The sequence below is a fragment of the Hyla sarda genome, chromosome 7 (genome assembly GCF_029499605.1).
Source record: "Hyla sarda isolate aHylSar1 chromosome 7, aHylSar1.hap1, whole genome shotgun sequence".
In the NCBI taxonomy this organism is placed as follows: Eukaryota; Metazoa; Chordata; class Amphibia; order Anura; family Hylidae; genus Hyla; species Hyla sarda.
This window is the reverse complement of record NC_079195.1, coordinates 218,117,520-218,139,960: the sequence shown is the minus strand read 5'-3', so window position 1 is coordinate 218,139,960 and position 22,441 is coordinate 218,117,520. Positions and strand designations below refer to the sequence as shown.

The 22,441-nt window shown below is 42.5% G+C and overlaps 1 protein-coding gene across 10 annotated transcripts in view; it reads left to right on the top strand.

The window, feature by feature from the left end:
• Positions 1 to 22,441, top strand: part of TNNI3K (TNNI3 interacting kinase) — a 245,454-nt gene that overhangs the window by 108,808 nt on the left and 114,205 nt on the right. For all 10 annotated transcript variants that reach the window (XR_008846664.1, XR_008846665.1, XM_056532720.1 and 7 more), the window contains one exon: positions 3,405 to 3,537. Coding sequence is in view for 8 of the 10 variants with exons in the window: in XM_056532720.1 (XP_056388695.1) it covers positions 3,405 to 3,537 (133 nt within the window). In the remaining 2 variants the exon portion in view is untranslated. The remainder of the gene's footprint in view (positions 1 to 3,404; positions 3,538 to 22,441) is intronic.

Genomic DNA, 22,441 nt, shown 5'->3' with positions numbered 1-22,441 from the left:
AAATTAGCATATGCGAAAATGAGTGTATACAAAAATTTGCATATGCGAAAATTAGCACGCCAGTCTCACACAGTAGTATTAGAGCCTTCTTTACACCACACAAGCTGGAAGCAGAGGGGGATGATCACTGTGGTGTGTACTGTGAAGAAAAAAAAAAAATCGTAATTACGAATATATAGTGCGATATTCGCGAATAAAATTTGCATTGCGAATATTCGCGAGCAACACTAGTTAAGATCTGTAAATTATTGCATTTTCAAGCACCAGCTCCAATCTATGGCATGTGGGATGGGACTTCGAGGGTATACAAAGCAGATCGAAAGCAAATTGCTATGCACATGGCCAAGATGACTGCACCACTCAATGTTGTATGTCCTGGTGGTTTGGAGAACGACGACGAACTGGGATGACAGCAAGATGTGCACAGAGGCGATCCTCTGCATGTCTGGATCATCAGAATAGAAAAATGGCGTGTAGTGATCAATTCTGTATCGCGAGTACTGTGTCGTGGACTTCACATACCAAGACTAGGACATCAAGCCGTGTCTGCACAAACCATCAGAAGGTGCTTGCATGACACTGGGCTATGAGCCCGATGTCCAGCTACAGGTGTCCCATTGACCTCTACCATTACTCATAATGGCTGCTATGGTGCTGAACAAGATGGCAAATGGAGGCTGGAATGGAGGTCTGTCCTCTTTATTGAGTCCTACTTTTGTCTAGGATGTAATTGAAGATGGAGATTGGTCTGGAGACCACATGGGCAATGCCATGAAGAGGCCTTCAAAAGGGAACATCACACCTGTCCGCCTTCTAGGTTTATGGTGTGGGGTGGCATAATATGTACGATAGCCGGACCACTCTGGTCTTCATTACACCAACAACTTGGCATTACATTGACTAGGTTGTGGAACCAGTTGTATGGCCATTTCTCCGAAGTGTCCCAGGAGCAATTTTTCAAATTGACAATGCCAGGCGGCATGTACCTCCTGCTACTGTGAGCAACCTATGTTGCCTAAACATACAGGCATCACTGCAGCATCTCTGGACTTGTCTCCCATCAAGCACATCTTGGGCGCCATTGGTCGGCAATTGAAAAGGAAGCTTCCAGCAGCTGACCTTGGTTTTGCGCAGCCAAGTGCATTCAGCGTGGCAGAACATTCCGCAGACAACCATTAATAACCTCTTTGATAGCATGCCAAGAGGTTTAACAACATGAATATCTGGACGTGGTGCTCACGCTCATGGCTAAATAAATCATGATGTTTTGAATATTTTCGTTCCTTTTGTAACCAGTTGGAAATCATTAAAGGGGTACTCCGCCCCAGACATGCTCCATGACGTCAAGCCCCTCCATTCATGTCTATGGGAGGGGACGTCACGCCCCCTCCCATAGACATGGATGGAGGGAGTGTGACGTCAAGACCATGGCCGCCAGAAGCTGCTACCCGAAGCAAGCATTCTGAACATAAATTTTCAAAAACGATGGGCTACCAGGCCGGACATAGCCGGAGAGCCTAGCGGCCACAATACACACCCCATCCCCCCCACCCCCACCCCCGCAGTCAGACATCTTATCCCCTATCCTTTGGATAGGGCATAAGATGTCTAGGGGCTGAGTACCTCTTTAACATGTTTATGGATTTCCATAATTCCATAACTTTTTCTTCTTGGTGTTACAATTTCAATCTAGAGGAGCGTAGAAAGAAGATTCTCTATGTGCTGGAACCGGAATACCCCTTTAAGATAAAATACATTCCTTAAAATTACTCGTCAGCTTAGTGCTCACAGCCTAAGCCGCGTGTTAGGAGATTTTGTCAGTGTGTCGTTTCTCGTCCTGCTTGTTAAACAAATCTCATTCTGTCCGAGCGCCAAGCGGTATTGTGGTCTGTTGCCATAGCAGCTGCTACCATACAAAATTCTAATTACTGGTAGACCCTAATGACAAGCACATGAATAATGATAAGGAGGAAGGCTGTTAATAATGGAAACAGTTCTTTGGGATGCTAATCCATGCAATCCCATATTTGGCCCAATAAGCTGCAGATTTCAGGTACAACCGCCAGCTAAGTAGGAACATGCATTGTCGAGAGCCTTAGTTTCCCAGCTGAGAAGTAAACATGTCCTTCACTTCTTTTCATTTACTTCGGAAAATGCAAACTGAGCTTAAGATGTAAATAAGTGTTTGCAGAGTGGTTTAATGTAGTAATAATATGTGCATATGGAAAAAGCAGCTGAAGGACGGCATTAAACACCGCCCATAGAGCATAATACCTCTACTGCCGTCTTGGTTTATCAGCGGTTTCCATAAGAGCTGCTGTGCTTCTTGACTGAATTAAAGGGGTATCCCTCTTTACATACCCTTCTATAGGGTGGTATATGGTTGGCCCATTGATTTCATAGGGGGCTGGATAATGCCTAATTTCCTCCGATCATGGGGAGCCTTAGCAGCAGGAACGACTTTCATCTGTTCACCATCAGGTGTCCTGTCCAATGACAATGTGCAAAGAGCCTTCTCATCGCTACCCCACTCTAATGGGATTTCCCCCTTTAGGGTAGGGTCACCTGGAATGGATCTAAATCGTATTTTATGATGCAGATCCGCCGATGACTGACCCTACAGTGTGAATGACACAAAGCGATCTGCGAGTCGCCTTGCGCATGCGCAGTGTACTCGTAGACATTGAGGCTGCCCCCCCTGCTCCCTGAGAAAGGCCAAGAGCAGCCACGATATGTGCGAGTACACTGCGCATGGGCGCAGCTACTCGCAGATCGCTGTATGTCTGCTCGTAGCAACGGATTCCCTGGAGGGGGGTGGCCTTACGTTACGACCACAGCCTCAGGCTCCGAGCGCTTTAAACAAAATGTTCAGAACGCTGCACACTTAAAATGCAAGATTAAAGAGTACCTGTCATATCCCACAAAAAAGTTATATGTTACTTCGTTCCTTATCCTCTTCATGTACATGTACAAATACCTTCTTTCTGTTGCTCACTTGGTTTGTCATTCTGTGCCTATGAGGGGGCATGTCCTCACTCTGCATGGCTCATCTTCCTACCTGAGTGCTGGGTCTTTTCATCCAATCACTGCAGGCTGCTCTGTAACCCCCTCCTCTCTGTTTTTATGCTGCAGTCTGATAAGACAGGAGTGAGCACAGAGTAGTGCTAGTCCCACCGTTCACCTTCTGGACTTTGTCCCAGCCCGTGCTTTAGTTGGACAGGATTGTGTTCTGGATGGTATTGGGTCTTTTTTATAAGCCCTGATTTCTATAAGAAAGAAATTACATATTCTTATGATGTATATTAGAAAGGTGTATGTTTTGCCAAGTTGTACAACAGTTGAATCTGACAGTGCCCCTTTAAGCTAAACCTGAATTCAAATTGTTTGGTATTATACATCCTTAGAACCTCCGATGGATGGCTCCAGAAGTCTTCAGCCAGTCCACCCGTTATACCATCAAGGCCGACGTTTTCAGCTATGCTCTGTGTCTCTGGGAGCTGCTAACGGGAGAAATCCCTTTTGCTCATTTAAAACCAGGTAGGTCATTTGATGGCGGATTTTTACAGCATAGTAACATTAAAGGGGAACCTCATCCCAAAATTAAAATAAAATTTTGGTTTGAAATTTGATCAATGAATCAGCTCTCTGGGGCCCCACTGGAGCTGGGGGATTGCCTCATTTCATAGTTTCTCCAAGACTGGATGTGAACCATAAGATGTCTGATATGTCTTCTTTAACAAAAGGAACCAAGGCTGAATCAGGCAGTCCAAATCTGGGGAAAGTAGGTATGGAACAAGAGGATAGAGCTTTGTTGAACTTCAGTCAAATCTGATAATATAGCATAGAATTTTTTTTTTGTTAAATCTTTAAATTTTGCCCATCAACTTTGACTTTATTGGTCTTGAGTCCATGATGAGTGCCCATCATTCGAAACGTTCTACAACAGTGGTGTCAAACTGTGGCCGTTGGCTGTGCGGACATGCTGGGAGTTAAAGTTTTGCAACTGGAGGGCCACAGTTTGAGACCACTGAACTACAACATATACTTTTATTGTCGGCCTTATAAAACTTAAAGGGGTACTCCGCCCCTAGACATCTTATCCCCTATCCAAAGGATAGGGGATAAGATGTCTGATTGTGGGGGTCCCGCCACTGGGACCCCCCTGCGATCTCCCTGCAGCACCCAGCGTTCATTTAGAACGCCGACTGCAGTGCTGGAGGCTCGTGATGCCACGGCCATGCTTCCTTGTGACATCATACTAAAAAGAAAGATAGACAGCGCTCCGTAGTGTATTGCCAAGGGATGCACTGGGAGAGGGAGGGGGAGACAAATGCATGCTTACCCCCCGGGGTTACACTTCACCAAGTGCAACAATGGATAATAGCAGGAGGAACAAAGTGACTGCAGCCTTTCCACGTCCTGTGCAAAAATATTCAATGGGTCCTCTGGTGAACGACGGGATAACAAGGCGCTGACACGGTAGTAAAGGGAACTGACATTTAATCACCCATGATGCAACGCGTTTCACAGTACAACTGCTTCATCAGGCATCTCCATGCCTGATGAAGCAGTTGTACTGTGAAACGCGTGGCATCATGGGTGATTAAACATCAGTTCCCTTTACTACCGTGTCAGCGCCTTGTTATCCCGTCGTTCACCGGAGGACCCATTGAATATTTTTGTGATGTCATACGACGCCCACACAATGCAAGTTTAGGGGAGGGGCATGACGTCATGAGCCTCCGGGGCCACATTGTTAGTCATCCGGCAAGGAGTAGAGTTCACTCCGTGCATCGGATGACTTGGGTGCTGTAGCAGAGATCACGGGGGGGGGGGGGGGGGGGGGGGGGGGTCCCAGCATAGGGGATAACATGTGTAGGGACAGAGTACTCCTTTAAGGATGAACCAAAAAGACATGGGCCCAGATTTACCAAACTGTGTGAGAGAAAAAATAGAGTGATTTTCCCACAGCAACCAATCACAGCTCAGCTAACGAGCTGAGGTAAAGTGAAACCTGAACTGTGATTGGTTGCTGTGGTAAAATCTCTATTTTTTCTCTCACACAGTTTGATAAATCTGGGCCATGATGATTATCGAATCTGTCTCCATTTGATACAATACCAGTCTTTGAATTTAGTAATACAATTTAGGTTACTGAAAAATATCTAAATCTATTACAGAATGACCAATAGTCTTGTATTTTAACTCTTTTTAAAGCAAACTTTTGTCAAAGGAAATCAGTGGTGTGGGGGCATTCATACAAAAAACCTCTCTGAAAATTGCTTATGATTTTTTTTCCCCTTAAACATAAATTTTTAGGTGCTGTACTTAAAGGGATTTTCCCCCCTCCCCCCCCCCCCCCCCGACATGTAATCCCCTATCCAAAGGATAGTGACCAAAGTCTCTTATAACCATTTACACGTGTAGTAGAGTTCACTCATTGTAGAGGAGTTGTTCCAACAGTTCTTGAAAGACTTATCTATTGTAAAAACTTGCCTACTGACTCCCCTTAGCCATACCGGCTGATTTTTAGGGGATGCATTACACAGATCTATAGTGATCATTAAGTCTCCAATATGTCAACAGTTTGAAAGAAGGTTGTCGTATCTCTATCTCAACAAGTATTCACAATGTATAGAATGTCGCCTTTGTTGGGATCTTCACGACTTTATTTGAGTCTTGGTTCTTCTTCTCATTGGTTCATCTCCCTTCTCTGTAATTGGCTCTTCCATTTCTTCTTAATCTCTCTGTGGTTCTTGAATATTTAATTTCTTCCTGGTCATCATATCTGTAATTCTGATCTTTTTCTCCTTGAGTCCTCATCATCTACTCAATGATTCTTGGGTTTTTCACTTTTTCTTAGTTCCTCTTTTTCTCCATGATTCTTGGTTCTTCCATTTCTCATTGGTTGTTTTTCCACATCTTGGTGATTTTTGACTTGTTCACTTCTCCTTAATTCCTCTTTCTATTCTCAATAATTCTTGGGTTTTTCACTCTTCCTTGGCTTCTCTTCTCCACGATTCTTGGTTCCTGCATTTCTCATTGTTTGCTCTTCCACATCTTGGTGATTTTTGACTTGTTGACTTATCCTTCGTTTCTTTTCCTCTTATCCACAACTCTTAGATATTTATTTTCTCCTTAGTTCTTTAACCTCATCTTCATGATTATTGATTCTTCCTCTTCTTCTTGGTTCCATTACCTTTTCTCTGTAATTCTTGGTACTTCAAAAACATCTGATAATGTCATCATATGAATAATATGTCAAGGTCTGGTTGTTTTTAGCTTTGCTTCTGCTCTACAATCTTATAAACACTGAGCTGTAATTTGAGATGATGTAAATGAGCAACCTCTTGCTGTACAGACAAGCACAGTATCAATATTTTGTATGACAAAAATTTGCATATATATTTATATAAAAAAAGATCTGTTTCTCCCTGAGTTTAAAGCAATGAAGCTGATTGGCACTGACATAATTATACGCTTATCGCATTTTAACCTACAATTTCTGTACTTAATTACATACACCCACGCTGTTATTTACATATGGAGCTTTATTTTTTAAGACGGATCACCTACGATGTTAAGCACTTTCTTAAAGTTTCATAAAAGGAAAAGCTGAACGGGTTTAGCCGCAGTTTACACAAATCACCTATTCTTTGTTAAGATCTATAGAGATGCTTGACAGTGTTTCCACACTAGAGACCTACTTTAGCTTTTCTAGGACATAACTGGGACAAAGTAAAAAAAAGTAGTTACTAGGGAATCTTGGTTCTTGACTGACTAAGTGACGTCCCTGAAGTTAAGTTGGAGGAACGATGAAAAAAGACCCTTTTCAATGAAGAAACTCAGAATCTTCAGAAAGTTCCCAATCTGATAAAGGGGGAGGTGACCCCCAAGTGGGTTATATTGTGTTTATTATTTTACTTGATCAATAAATATGTCCTACTAAGGACTTTCTAAAGATCCTGAGTCTCTTCATTGGAAAATCGTCAGCAGCGCTTGAAATTAGGGTCTTAGTTTATCTTTCCTACTTCTATAACCACAGGACATGTTGCCCCTGCTCCTACGACCCTCTGGCTACTTTCAACTCTTTACACCTTTCTGGTAATACATGAGGCCCCGGTTTCCAGTCTATGGTTTTTTTCTCTCTGTATTCCTAAGTTAAGACTATTATAGTTGCTTTACCCTGAAAATCCACTATATAGTTATGCTTGAAAAAAACTTTTTAGCTAAAATGTTGCATATATTGATATTTGGTGCAATAAACTTTTAGCCCGATTTACACCGGACCTCGTGATTGGTGCTGTGCTTCCTTGGAGGGACCTGGTCCACTATATAGTTAGTCATAGTGGCTGTCTTGTTCTCCCCGCAGAATTAAAGAGGTATTCCGCCCCTAGACATCTTATCCCCTATCCAAAGTGATCTCAGCTGCAGCACCCCAGACATCCAGATGACTGGCGATGCGGGGCGGAGACTCATAACATCACAGTCACGCCCTGCTTGTGACATCACGGCCATGCCCCCTCAATGCACGTCTATGGGCATTAGACTTGCATTGAGGGGGCATGGCCATGGCATCATGAGCGGGCCGTGACCGTGACGTCACGGGCCTCCAGTGCTGCACCCGACTCTCTAAGCGAACACCTGATACAAAAGGCAGATCGCGGGGGTCACCAGCGGAGGGACCCCCGCGATCAGACATCTTATTCCCTATTCTTTGGATAGGGGATAAAATGCCTAGGGGCAGAGTACCCCTTTAAGATAGTATGTATGGCCTGTGTTATGTGCTTAAAGTCTGTTTCACATGAGCGTATTACAGGTGCTTTTTTGCGCTTGTCGTATGGTCAAGTTTCCCGGTGCAACTGTGGGTTTATTGACGTAAGTTTTCAGGATCATAAGGATCTATAATACTGTATGTTTGGATCAGGCTGGGACTTTTTTAAAAGAATATAGGAATCCACTTGGGGGGGATTTCCCTATTTGTGATACCGATAACTATGCTGTAACTGTAAGGAGCTGTGCTTCTGTGTCCATCACATGACCTGGCCCAATTTTTTTCGAGTAATACCAGACAGAGACTATAGACCAGACCGGTGCTGTTTTGTTGGAGATATTTTTTTTTATTTCCTTACAACTTACCTTGACATAATCCATAACCCCATTACTAAATTACTTACAGAAATTTTATTTGCTCAATTGTCTCCAACTACATACACCCTAATAGCAATATATTAGTTTATCTCCTTTAGATTTTGACTTTCTGTGAGTCTTGGTTCTCCTTTTCCTTGATCATCTTACTGTGATCCTTGGTTCTTCTGCTTCTCCTTGGTTTCTCTTCCTTCTCTGTGATTGGTTTTTCCATTTTCCTTAGTCTCTCTCTGGTTCTTCAATACTTAATTTCTTGATCATTTTATCTGTAATTCTTGGATCTTCTTCTCCTTGAGTACTCTTGATTCTTGGGGTTTTCACTTTTCCTTGGCTCCTATTCTTCTTCATGATTCTTGGTTCTTCCATTTCTTATTAGTCACTTTTCCTCATCCTGTGTTTTTTGTTCTTCTTTTCCTCTTTGGTTGCTATTTCATATATAATTGGTGCCCCTATTTCTAGACATACTAAGCAGGGAGGCCTATACTGCTTGCCTCGCCGTTCAGTTGTAGTCTTTGATACGAGTCCTTGGAATGTATGCCCAGAGAAATTCCAGGTGGACATGGCAGGCACAGCAGATACCGACTCATTCAGTTGGCGCAAGGACAGGATCATTGAAGGCCATGCATGTCCGAGTGGGTTTGTCAAATGAATGAACGCTTTCATTCCTTTTGCCGTATTTTGAATTTTCACAGTAGAATTTTCCATTGCAGAAATTCAGCATTGGGCACAGTGCAGCAGAATCCCATGGAAAACAATGGGAGCCTGCTGCACCGGAATTTAAAAGCAGAATTTCTCTGCTCAGAAATTGCATCTCATCATTCCATTCCATCAAAATCTGAATCAGCCTTCTAAATAGAATAAATAGTTGATTTACAGTCAATCCTCGGAAGGTTTTCTTATCTTTAATGCCAAGCATTCTGTGCCTATAGGATCCTGTAATGTAAACCTGATCTTGGATGCAACAAAACTCGATGTTCAGATCACTTACTCAGTGTTATCACTGAACACGTTCTCTAGTTTTGCGGTCATTCTCCTCCACGTATTCGCCCAGTAATACCTCTCCTCTCATTTCTGACCTTTGCCGACAATCTCACACGCGATAAACCTTCAGGATCCACAGGTTTGATTTCCCTTTGATGAGATTTTGTGATGCAGTCACATGAATAAATTTTGTATCTTATTCCTATTTGGTGACTTTGATTTAGTAGGTAATGTTTCCATAATTCAATGGATGATTGATATTTGATTCAATATAGGCCAGCCCTGGCAGCTAATAAATTAGATTCCTTATGTAATATAGAGACACTTTCTCCATCAGGGTTTTCTTCTTTCCTTCCCTTTCAAGTTTCCAGCGTGGGTCGAGACAAACGAATATATTTTTGTATGCCTGACGCATGTAGGCGCCCCCTCCGCCGCCTGCTCTCTATCTCCAGTTTTAAATATTTGAGTTCAACAGTGTTTAAAGAATATTTGTTGAACTCGGATTATTATGTGAAAAAGAAGGTCAAAGCTTCAAAGCGAAGGCTAAATGGAGGCGCTGGATGAGACGACCGGAGATTTCGCAAAACCTTCATCTCGAAATGAATTTGAGGACAAATTTGCATATAAAAAAAAAAAAACAAGAAAAATACACAAATCTTTGCACAAAGCACATATCAATTGGTTTCATCCAGCCAGACTTTTAATTGCTGAGGATGAGAAGTTCGGCAACATGGGAGAGTGGAGGTGTGGTGGGTGTTCCTAATTTTTGTACATGGGGAAATCAAAATTGTAGATTCGGGAGGTGGCGGTGGTGGTGGTGGCGGAAAAAAAAATAAAGACGTGAAAGAAGGAAAATGGTTTAATGATCAAAGTGTTAGATGACACGCAGAGCACTTTCTCCCAGATAAAAGTACGGCACCAATTAGAAAGTGAACTTATGTGAGAGTCATCTCCAGAGCAATATTATCTGATCACAGGACGGCGGCGTCTGGTTTACAAATCTATCGATCTGAGAGGAAGAAAGAGAATAAATAATGGGGTGGTTACAAAGTGATTAAAGAACTACAGCTGTATGCTGCTCATGTATTAGAACACACACATCCCCTGCATACAAGACCCTCAACCTCAGCTGCAAAGGGCTAATGCAAATGGCTATAGGGAAGATCTATTTATATATATGTGGGGTAAGCAAAAACACAAAGAGATATCCGCACTCACCGCTAGATAAGCGACCGACTGCTCCTAAGTAGAGATGCCGTGGGATCCGGGAGGTCAACGGTGCATAGCATTCGGAGAGGCGATTACCGGTGATTTCACGCACTAAGCGCTTCGTCCGGACGAAGCGCTTAGTGCGCGAAATCACCGGTAATCGCCTCTCTGAATGCTATGCACCGTTGACCTCCCGGATCCCACGGCATCTCTACTTAGGAGCAGTCGGTCGCTTATCTAGCGGTGAGTGCGGATATCTCTTTGTGTTTTTGCTTACCCCACATTTGATACCTCTATCCTTTGTTTATCCTAGCACCTCTGCTGCACCATTCCCTTCAATATTGGTCTCTATGTTAGCCACATTACAGTTCCATGGGTTATAGATTCCATTGCTGCATAGATCTAATAGTAGCCACCTCTACATTCTTTTTTACTCCGATAAGTATATATATATATAGATAGATAGATAGATAGATATGGCCCTTCTGATTGTTAACAGTGGTGCATAGGATCATGGCACACAGTGCCAATGTTTAGATGGACAATCATGACAAGATTTAGGGTATCAATACAACTGTGACATCTTGTAGCATTAACCAATCATGTGGGTGGCACCTGTCACTCTATAGGTGAAATAAATTAGTAGTAGATCCAGTATTAGTGGCTTTAAACTCTACAGGCAGTTCTTTCCCCCTCATGGCTTGGTTTTCGCTCTGATATGCATTGTCAGCTGTAACACCTTATGTAGACAGGGGTGTGTCTTCCCAAATCCTGTCTCTGAGCTCTACAGGCAATTCTTTCCCCCTCATAGCTTGGTTTTTGCTCGGAAATGTATAGTCAGCTGTGAGACCTTATATAGACAGGGGTGTGTCTTCCCAAATCCTGTCTCTGAGCTCTACAGGCAATTCTTTCCACCTCATAGCTTTGTTTTTGCTCGGAAATGCATTGTCAGCTGTGAGATCTTATATAGAGGGCTGTGTCTCTCCAAATCCTGTCCAATCCGCTGAGTTTCCCACAGGTGACTCCAACCAAGGTGGAGAAACATCTCAGAGATGATCAAGAGAAATGGGAGGAGCCAGAGATAAACATCATGTGTCATAGCAAAGGGTCTGAATACTTATGTCCATGTGAAATTTGAGTTTTTCTTTAGAATAAATGAGCAAAAATGTCTAATATTCTGTTTTCACATTGATGTTAGGGGTTAGTTATTATGAGTGCAGAATGTTATGTTTGATTATTATTATTATTATTTTTTTTTGTAGCACGAGACCGTAACATTATAAAATGTGAAAAAGTGAAAGGGTCTGGAGACTTTCCAAATGCATTGAAGGTCCCCCCTGTAGTTGGGTTCCCCTGTAAGTAAGTCCCTCTGTAGGAAGTATCCCCCTGTAGGTAGTTTCTCCCATTTAGGTAGGCCCACCTGTGGGTAGTTTCCACCCCTGTAGGTAGGCTACCTCTATTAGTAGTTTTCCCCTGTTGGTAGTACCCACCCTGTAAGTAGGCATCCCTGTAAGTAGTTTCCCCTGTAGTTAGTATCCATCCTATAGGGAGCCCCCTTGTATGTAGTTTCTCCTATGTAATTAGGCCCACTTTTGGGTAGTTTCCACCCTTGTAGATTGGCCACCCCTGTAAGTAGTTTCCTCCTGTAGGTAGTACCCACCATGTAAGTAGGCCCCCCTGGAGGTACTTTCCTCTGTAAGTACTATCCACTATAGGTAGGCCCGTCTGTAGGTAGTTTTTACCCTGTAGGAAGTAGCCCCCCAAAGGTATCCTTCCCTGTAGAAAGTATATAACATTCAGGTAGGTCCCCTAGTCGATACACATCCCCCATGTAGGTGTTACCCCTGCTTCCATTAAAGCATAATGTTGCCAAAAGGCTAAAGATGGGACCTATTTCCCAGTTGCTGTAATAACATTAACCCCTTAAGGACTCAGGGTTTTTCGGTTTTTGCACTTTCGCTTTTTTCTCCTTACCTTTTAAAAATCATAACCCTTTCAATTTTCCACCTAAAAATCCATATTATGGCTTATTTTTTGCATCACCAATTCTACTTTGCAGTGACATTAGTCATTTTACCCAAAAATTCACGGTGAAATGGAAAAAAAATCATTGTGCGACAAAATCGAAGAAAAAACACCATTTTGTAACTTTTGGGGGCTTCCGTTTCTACGCAGTGCATATTTCGGTAAAAATGACACCTTATCATTATTCTGTAGGTCCATACGGTTAAAATGATACCCTACTTATATAGGTTTGATTTTGTCGCACGTCTAGAAAAAAATCATAACTACATGCAGGAAAATGTATACGTTTAAAAATGTCATCTTCTGACCCCTATAACTTTTTATTTTTCCACGTACAGGGCGGTATGAGGACTCATTTTTTGCGCCGTGATCTGAAGTTTTTATCGGTATGATTTTTGTTTTGATCGGACTTTTTGACCACTTTTTATTCATTTTTTAATGGTATAAAAAGTGACCAAAAATGCGCTTTTTTGGACTTTGGAATTTTTTTGCGCGTACGCCATTGACCGTGCGGTTTAATTAATGATATATTTTTATAGTTCGCACATTTACGGATGCGGTGATACCACATATGTTATTTATTTTATTTTTTTTACACAGTTTTATTTTTTTTGTATGGGAAAAGGGGGGTGATTCAAACTTTTATTAGGGAAGGGGTTGAATGACCTTTATTAACACATTTTTTTCCACTTTTTTGCAGTGTTATAGGTCCCATAGGGACCTATAACACTGCACACACTGATCTCTTATACTGATCATTGTTATCCCATAGGGACCTATAACACTGCACACACTGATCTCTTATACTGATCATTGTTATCCCATAGGGACCTATAGCACTGCACACACTGATCTCTTATACTGATCATTGTTATCCCATAGGGACCTATAACACTGCACACACTGATCTTTTACACAGATCACAGGCGTGTACTAACACGCCTGTGATCAGTGGTATCGGCGCTTGACTGCTCCTGCCTGGATCTCAGGCACGGAGCAGTCATTCGCCGATCGGACACCGAGGAGGCAGGAAAGGGCCCTCCCGGTGCCCTGTCAGCTGTTCGGGACGCCGCGATTTCACCGCAGCGGTCCCGAACAGCCCGACTGACTAGCCGGGATAGTTTCACTTTCACTTTAGAAGCGGCGGTCAGCTTTGACCGCCACTTCTAAAGGGTTAATACCGCACATCGCCACGATCGGCGAAGTGTGGAATTAGCCGCGGGTCCCGGCCGTTGATGAGCGCCGGGACTGACGCGGTATGATGCGGGATCGCAGCGCGAGGGGGGTACTCCGGTGAAAAACTTTTTTTTTTTTTTTTTTTAAATCAACTGGTGCCAGAAAGTTAAACAGATGTCTAAATTACTTCTATTAAAAAATCTTAATCCTTCCTGTACTTATTAGCTGCTGAATACTACAGTGGAAATTCTTTTCTTTTTTAAACATCCCGAGCACAGTGCTCTCTGCTGACATCTCTGTCCATTTTAGGAACTGTCCAGAGTAAAAAGGAAATCCCCATAGCAAACATATGCTGTTCTAGGCAGTTCCTAAAACGGACAGAGATGTCAGCAGAGAGCACTGTGGTCGTGATGTGAGCAGACAGCTCTGTGTTTCAAAAAAAAATAATTTTCGCGGTAGTATTCAGCAGCTAATAAGTACAGGAAGGATTAAGATTTTTTAATAGAAGTAATTTACAAATCTGTTTAACTTTCTGGCACCAGTTGATTTAAAAAAAAAAAAACAAAGGTTTTCACCGGAGTACCCCTTTAAGACATAACTTCAGATTATTAATAAATAAAATGATAGAGAAAGGTGAATTAAAATCCCATCTCCAAATTTGTGCCAAAAAAATATTGGGGCAGAATTTATCAAGGGATTTAGACAAGTTTTTTTTGGGATGAAAAGGTGAAAAAAGTCACCACCAGGTAGGGACCATGCTTATAAAAAAAAAAAAAACTAGGCACAGACGAATGGTTTAACCTCTAGACTATCTATATCAGTGGTCTTCAACCTGCGGACCTCCAGATGTTGCAAAACTACAACTCCTGGCATGCCCGGACAGCCAACGGCTGTCCGGGCATGCTGGGAGTTGTAGTTTTGCAACATCTGGAGGTCCACTGGTTGAAGATCACTGATCTATATAGTAGAAAAAACTACAACTCCCAGCATGCCCTGAGAGGAAATGCTGGGAGTTGTAGTTTTGCAACAGCTGAAAAGTCATCAGTTGGGGCTTGCTGCCCCAACATGTATCTCTCTATATAGTACACAACTACAACTCCCAGCATGCCCTGAGTTTCAATAAATGTGAATAAGCCCTCTTCCCCATTTTATAAAAAAAAAAAAAATAAAATAAACAATTAAGTTAATAAACACATTTGGTATTGCCGTGTATGGGAATGTCCGAACTACTAAAATAAAATGTTAATGGTCCCGTGCGGTGAATGTCGTAAATAAAAATAAAAAATACCAAATTCATAAATTGCTAATTTCTGGTCCCATCATATCCCAAATAAAAACGCAAAAAAAATTAGCAAAACATCACATATGCACAAAAATTGTATCGTTAAAAACTACAGGTCATGGCGCAATGAAAATGAGCCCCCATGCAGCCTTGTATATAAAAAAATAAGAAAGTTATAGGGGGTCAGCAGAATGTTAGCACTGCAATACAACAACATGCAGCACTTAAAGGGGTTATCCAGGAAAAAACATTTTTTTATATATATCCACTGGCTCCAGAAAGTTAAACAGATTTGTAAATGACTTCTATTAAAAAATCTTAATCCTTTCAGTACTCATGAGCTGCTGAAATTGAGTTGTTCTTTTCTGTCTAAGTGCTCTCTGATGACACCTGTCTCGGGAACTGTCCAGAGTAGAAGCAAATCCCCATAGCAAACCTTCTTCTACTCTGTGCAGTTCCCGAGACAAGCAGAGATGTCAGCAGAGAGCACTGTTACCAGACAGAAAAGAACAACTCAACTTCATCAGCTGATAATTATTGGAAGGATTAAGATTGTTTAATAGAAGTAATTTACAAATCTGTTTAAATTTCTGGAGCCAGTTGATGATATATATATATATATATATATATATATATATATATATCAAGTTTTTTACTGGAATACCCCTTTAAAGGGGTTATCCAGGAACTGAAAAGCAGAGCAAATTTCTTTCAAAAACTACTCCCCATCTGCCTCCAGGTTAGGTGTGGTTCTGCGCCATTTTATTAATTTGACGCACGTCAGCACTTTCACAGCTTAAAATTTTTGACTATAAAACTCGTCTGCCGCAGACATTAAAGGACATGTCCGGTGCTCACTTTTCTTATTGTATCTGTTCCGGGCTGCAAAAAATAAGAAAATAAGCTTTCTCATGCCTGCCTACGCTCCCCCGGGGCTCCGGTACAGGTGTTCGGTCCCCGGGCTGTATTCTTCTTACTTCCGGTTAGCCCGGCACGTCACACGGAGCTTCAGCCTATCACTGGCCGAGGCGGGACATCGCTGCGGCCGGTGATAGGCTGAAGCTCCGTGTGACGTGCCGGGCTAACCGGAAGTAAGAAGAATACAGCCCGGGGACCAAACACCTGTACCGGAGCCCCGGGGGAGCATAGGCAGGCAAGAGAAAGCTTATTTTCTTATTTTTTGCAGCCCGGAACGGATATAATAAGAAAAGTGTGCACCGGACATGTCCTTTAATGATAAATTCCCCCCCCCCCCCCCCATTATATTTAATGCATGAAATCTGTGGGACCGATTTCTCAGTACACGGACAGGGAAGTATTATTAACACGACTGAGCCCTTGTCCATTCTAAGGTGCAGTAAGGGAAGATATTATAAATAGTGTTGAGCGGCATAGGCCATATTCGAATTCGCGAATATTCGCGAATATATGGACGAATATTCGTCATACATTCGCGAATATTCGCATATTTGTTATATTCTCGTTTATTTTCGCATATGCAACAATTCGCGTATGCGAAAATTAACATGTGAATATTAGTATATAAAAAATTTTACGTACGCGACAATTCGCATATGCGAATTTTCGCGCGCCAGTCTCACACAGTAGTATTACAGCCTTCTTTACACCACACAAGCTGGAAGCAGAGAGGGATGATCACTGTGATGTGTACTGTGAAAAAAAAAAACGAATATTCGTAATTACGAATATATAGCGCTATATTCGCGAAATTCGCGAATATGCGATATTCGCGAATAATATTCGAATTGCGAATATTCGCGAGCAACACTAATTATAAATACCCTATTAATGTCATATGTTCTCGTGCATGTACCTGTGTGTATATTTAATGAGGTAATAATAAACCTTTTTATTGGTTAGAAGTGATATTAGTCCCTAATGTACAGAGGGCCAGGGCAGGGCTTATTATTAGTGTTGAGCGGCATAGGCCATATTCGAATTCGCAAATATTCGCGAATATATGGACGAATATTCGCCATAATCGCCCTTCTTTTATTTTCGCATATGCGAATATTCGCGTGTGCGAAAATTTGTATATACAACACATTAGCATAAAGAAATTCGCATGTGCGAAAATTCGCGCGCCAGTCTCACACAGTAGTATTAGAGCCTTCTTACACCACATAAGCTGGAAGCAGAGAGGGATGATCACTGTGATGTGTACTGTGAAAAAAAAACAAAAAAAAACACGAATATTCGTAATTACAAATATATAGCGCTATATTCGCGAATATTCGTGAATTCGCGAATATGCTATATTCGCGAATAAAATTCGAATTGCGAATATTCACGAGCAACACTACTTATTATGAATAAAACTAAGATAAATGTCCCCGATAACTAATACCCTGGAGCACAATGACTGACACTAAACACTAACTATTGCTGGCTATGGGCTCATGTTCAGCTGCAGTCTGATATGTGATAGGGTTAAAGGGGTATTCCAGGAAAAACTTTTATATATATATATATAAAACTGGCTGCAGAAAGTTAAACAGATTTGTAAATTACTTCTATTAAAAAATCTTAATCCTTTCAGTACTTATGAGCTTCTGAAGTTGAGTTGTTCTTTTCTGTCTAAGTGCTCTCTGATGACACCTGTCTCGGGAAACGACCAGTTTGGAAGCTAATCCCCATAGCAAACCTCTTCTAAACTGGGCGGTTCCCAAGACACGTGTCATCAGAGAGCACAGAAAAGAACAACTCAACTTCATCAGCTCATAAGTACTGAAAGGATTAAGATTTTTTTAATAGAAGTAATTTACAAATCTGTTTAACTTTCTGGAGCCAGTTGATATAAAAAAAAAAAGTTTTTTCCTGGAGAACCCCTTTAAGCTTATTGGTGAAAATGTATAGTTACAATAACCCTGATATTCAGTTTTCAGACGGCTCCTAGGATCAGAGCCATGTGGAGGCATCCTTTCTATAATAGAGGCCTGTATGTTCAGGAGTAATGTAAAGTGAGCCGAGCCCCCCCGAACCTGTCTGGGAATGATGGGGGTTGTAGTTTAGCAGTAGGAAGCCTCCATCTGTTGCTAAACTACAACCCCCATCATTCCCATACAGCCCTGGGCTGTCTGGGAATGATGGGGGTTGTAGTTTAGCAACAGTGAGCCTAGCAACACTGACTTCAGGGCTCTCTGGGAATCATGGGGGTTGAATGATTTAGCAACAGTGATCCAAAATTACAACCCCCATCATTGCTAAACTACAACTGTCATCATTCCCAGACAGCCCTGGGCTGCCATTATGCCATGCATTCAGTCACTAGCTGATTATGCACTTTCCAGATGTTTTGCCCCATTTTGAAGTATGAATTCCTCCTTTATTAAAGGGGTACTCCTGTGGAGAAATTATTATATTTTTTTTTTTAAATCAACTGGTGCCAGAAAGTTAAACAGATTTGTAAATCACTTCTATTAAAAAAAATCTTAATCCTTCCAGTACTTTTTAGGGGCTGTATACTAAGGAGAAATCCCCCCAAAAAAACGCATTTCCTTTGATGTCCTGACCACAGTGCTCTCTGCTGGCCTCTGCTGTCCATTTTAGGAACTGTCCAGTACAGGAAAAAATCCCCATAGCAAACATATGCTGCTCTGGACAGTTCCTAAAATGAACAGCAGAGGTCAGCAGAGAGCACTGTGGTCAGGACATCACAGGAAATGCATTTCTTTTTTGGATTTCTCTGTAGTATACAGCCCCTAAAAAGTACTGGAAGGATTAAGATTTTTTATTAGAAGTGATTTACAAATCTGTCTAACTTTCTGGCACCAGTTGATTTAAAAAAAAAAAAAAAAAAAGTTTTCCACGGGAGTACCCCTTTAAAGGGAACCTATCATCCGATTTTACCCCATATAATGCTTGGCAAAGCGTTATATAGGGTAAATCTTTATCCTCACCATCCCCGGGGGATGCTCCTGCCCCCAGGGATGGTGAAGAGATGAAGTAATAAACTTGTCACCATAAGTAGTCACCTGGGCGGGGAGCTCCACTCACCTACTCCCGCTTCGGCCAGCAGCAACGCCCACTCCGCTGTGAGTAGTGAGCAGAGTGATGACGCTGCCCATCAATCAAGAGGAGGGGGTGTTGCTGCCGGCAGAAGAACAGGAATAGGTGAGTGGAGCTCCCCGCCCAGGGGACTACTTACGGCCGCGGCGGTGACTAGTTTATAAGTTCATATCTTCACCATCCCTGGGGGGCAGGAGCGTCTCCCGGGGATGGTGAGGATAAAGATTTTACCCTATAGAACGCTTTACATAGGGTAAAATATGATGATTGGTTTCTTTAATGTTTCTTATTTTCATTGATGAAATAAACATTTATACTTTAAAATACGTTTCTTAAAGGGGTACTCCGATGGAAAACATTATTATTATTATGATTATTATTATTTTCAAATCAACTGGTGCCAGAAAGTTATACAGATTTGTAAATGACTTCTATATACAAATCTTAATCCTTCCAGTATTTATCAGCTTCTGTATGCTCCAGAGGAAGTTGTGTAGTTCTTTCCAGTCTGACCACAGTGCTCTCCATCTGCCATCTCTTTCCATATCAGGAACTGTCCAGAGCAGGAACAAATTCCCATAACAGCCCTGGACTGTCTGGGAATGATGGGGGTTGTAGTTTAGCAACAGTTGGAGGCTTGATGTTGCTAAACTACAACTTACATCATTTCCAGAGAGCCCTGAGGTTAGTGTTGCTAGGATCACTGTTGCTGAACTACAACTTTCATCATTCCCAGACAGCCTTTAACTGCCGGCAAATTTGCTGCGATTTGAACACTTTAAGAAAGCTCGCTCAACTTTGTTCAGGATAATACAGTTTGCTGTGGGTGCTATGCTTTCTCTCTGCAGCCTAGGTGATTTTCCCTGCAGACTGCATTGTGTATGCTTTCCTCCCTATCTACAGTCTATGTAAAAAGGCCCAGTCAGCCATGCATGTTCTCCCTTCTGTCCACAATATGAGCTGCTTTGTACAACTCCTTCCTCCTCCATACAAATGTGTCCATAGCCTTTAATACATTTTGTTTGACACACATATTGGGTCTTCATCTCACTCGGTTCTTTTTAAGTCTTTAAAGGCTATGGACACCTTTGAAAATTATGTTTTTTTAAATTCTTGCTTTGTATGTATTATGGTGCAGAAAAACATTTTCTCCATAGGTCTTTATTAAAAATGTTGTTTTTTCTTATACAGCCACTACAGTTAACTATGGGTGCTCTGTTTTTTCTTTACACTTGTATACAGAACATATGATACTCTGCTGCAGACTGCCTTGTATCTGCTTTTCTCCCTTATACTTTTCCTCTTCCCTGCTGCTATCTACAACTGCCCTGTTACCAGATCTGTATTTACAGCTCAGATTGCCCTAGGCTCTTTGAATGCTGACAGTACAGTGCACCGCTTTGCCACTTAATTCCTTGGGTACCAGACAGTAAGCTGCAATCTATATAGATCGCTGCTTATTGTCCTCCCCCTACCCAATTGCCTGGGCACCCTTCACCGGCCCATCAAGGAGGTTGTTATGTGACAATGTGCAACATCGCCACTTAGATCCTTGGGGGCCAAACAGTAAGCAGAAATATACATAGATCGTTGCTTACTCTCTAGCCCCAAAAGAGTTAAGTGGCAATGCACAGCACCATCACTTAACTCCTTCCTGACTTAACTACTTTCTGGACTGTGACACAACAGGCAGCTTGTTGGACCTGTCAAAAAAAAAAAAAAAACTCCTAGGGTGGTCGTGCTTATTAAACAGGGTGATGATTGGCTGAACAGGGTGATGTTGCCCTGTGTAATAGGCGCAGTGATCAGCTGATAAACTAGCAAACATTGCTGATTTCATCTTTTCATGCAAATTTAAATAAGGGATGGGTTGGCAACAATGATGGGAAAAAAAGGCTGCACAAAAGACCCAGGAACCGTCTGTGTGGCCCTGTCTGTGCAATAAACAAGCCACAAAATAGGTTCCCAAAATGGGGGGCCATTGTTTGCATCAAGCACAGCTCTACCCATGTGATACTCCCATTAGGCCATGTCCATGCGGTCCATTCTGTGCGGAATGTCCGCCTGAAAAATACAGGCGAACATTTAGCACATTTGAATGATCCGGTGGGCACTAGGACCGCTTGGAAATACGCTGTTTCATAAACAGCAATTCATTTCCGAGTGGAATCCACAGAAAGAATAGACATGACTGTTCTTTGCGGATGCTGGAATCGGTATTTCCACAACTGAAACATCTGCCATAGAAATTCCACCGTGTGCAAAGTGCAGCAGAATCCCATTGAATTCACAGCTGCAGCCAAATTTCCTATCAGAATATTCCAGCAGAATTTTGCCTAACACTGAAAGAGCCGGAAGCTCTTCAGATAGATTTCTCTCAGACAGCAGCTAAATGCTAGGAAATTTTTACTAAAGACTATTTAGGAAGTTGCATATTTTTTTTTAAATTAGGATACAAATAACTAATAATAATTTAAAAAACGATTGGTGCAAATGTGTCCAGTCATGTTCATCCCCTAGAAAGGCTGCCTGAACTTTATAGGCACAACTATTACAATACCGTATTTTTCGCCATATAAGACGCACTTTTTCTTCCCCAAAACTGGGGGGAAAAAGTCGGTGCGTCTTATACGGCGAATACACCCCTATCGAGGCGGTCCCTGCAGCCATCAACAGCCGGGACCCGCGGCTAATACAGGACATCACCGATCGTGGTGATGCCCTGTATTAACCCTTCAGATGCGGCGATCAAAGCTGACCGCCGCGTCTGAAGGGAAAGGGACACTAACCCGGCTGTTCAGTCGGGCTGTTCGGGACCGCCACGATTTCACCGCGGCGGTCCCGAACAGCCCGACTGAATAGCCGGGTTAGTGCTTACAGGACACCGGGAGGGACCTTACCTGCCTCCTCGGTGACTTCTCCGTTCAGGGATCCCCTGTATGGCCGGCGCTCTCCTTCCTCGTCATCACGTCGTTGCGTACGTGCGTCGGCGCGCGTAACGACGTGATGGCGGCGACAGAGAGCGAGGATACCCGTCCGGCAGCAGAGACGTTCCGGAGCGACGGGGACACGGCGACAGCGATGGAGCGACATCCAGGGCAGCGGTGACGGGTCCGGAGCGGTGGGGACACGTGAGTAATTACCTCCTATACAGTGGTCTTCAATCTGCGGACCTCCAGATGTTGCAAAACTACAACTCCCAGCATGCCCGGACAGCCGTTGGCTGTCCGGGCATGCTGGGAGTTGTAGTTTTGCAACACCTGGAGGTCCGCTGGTTGAAGACCACTATTGGGTTCAAAATCTTTATTTTTTTTAGATTTTGCACCTATAAATTGGGTGCGTCTTATACGCCGGTGCGTCCTATAGGGCGAAAAATACGGTACTTATTCTTCATTATTATTGAGTTGTTTTTTTTAGCTAACAAACATTAGTTTTCTAACGCCCATCTATCCCTGCCTTCAGCTATCCAGCATTGGCATAATTCATACCATATGCAATATACATTATCCGCCATGTTACTTCCCGTTTGATGTGAATTTTATGTCCCTAATAAATGTTTCATTTTACAATCCATCAGATACAAGCCCGGCG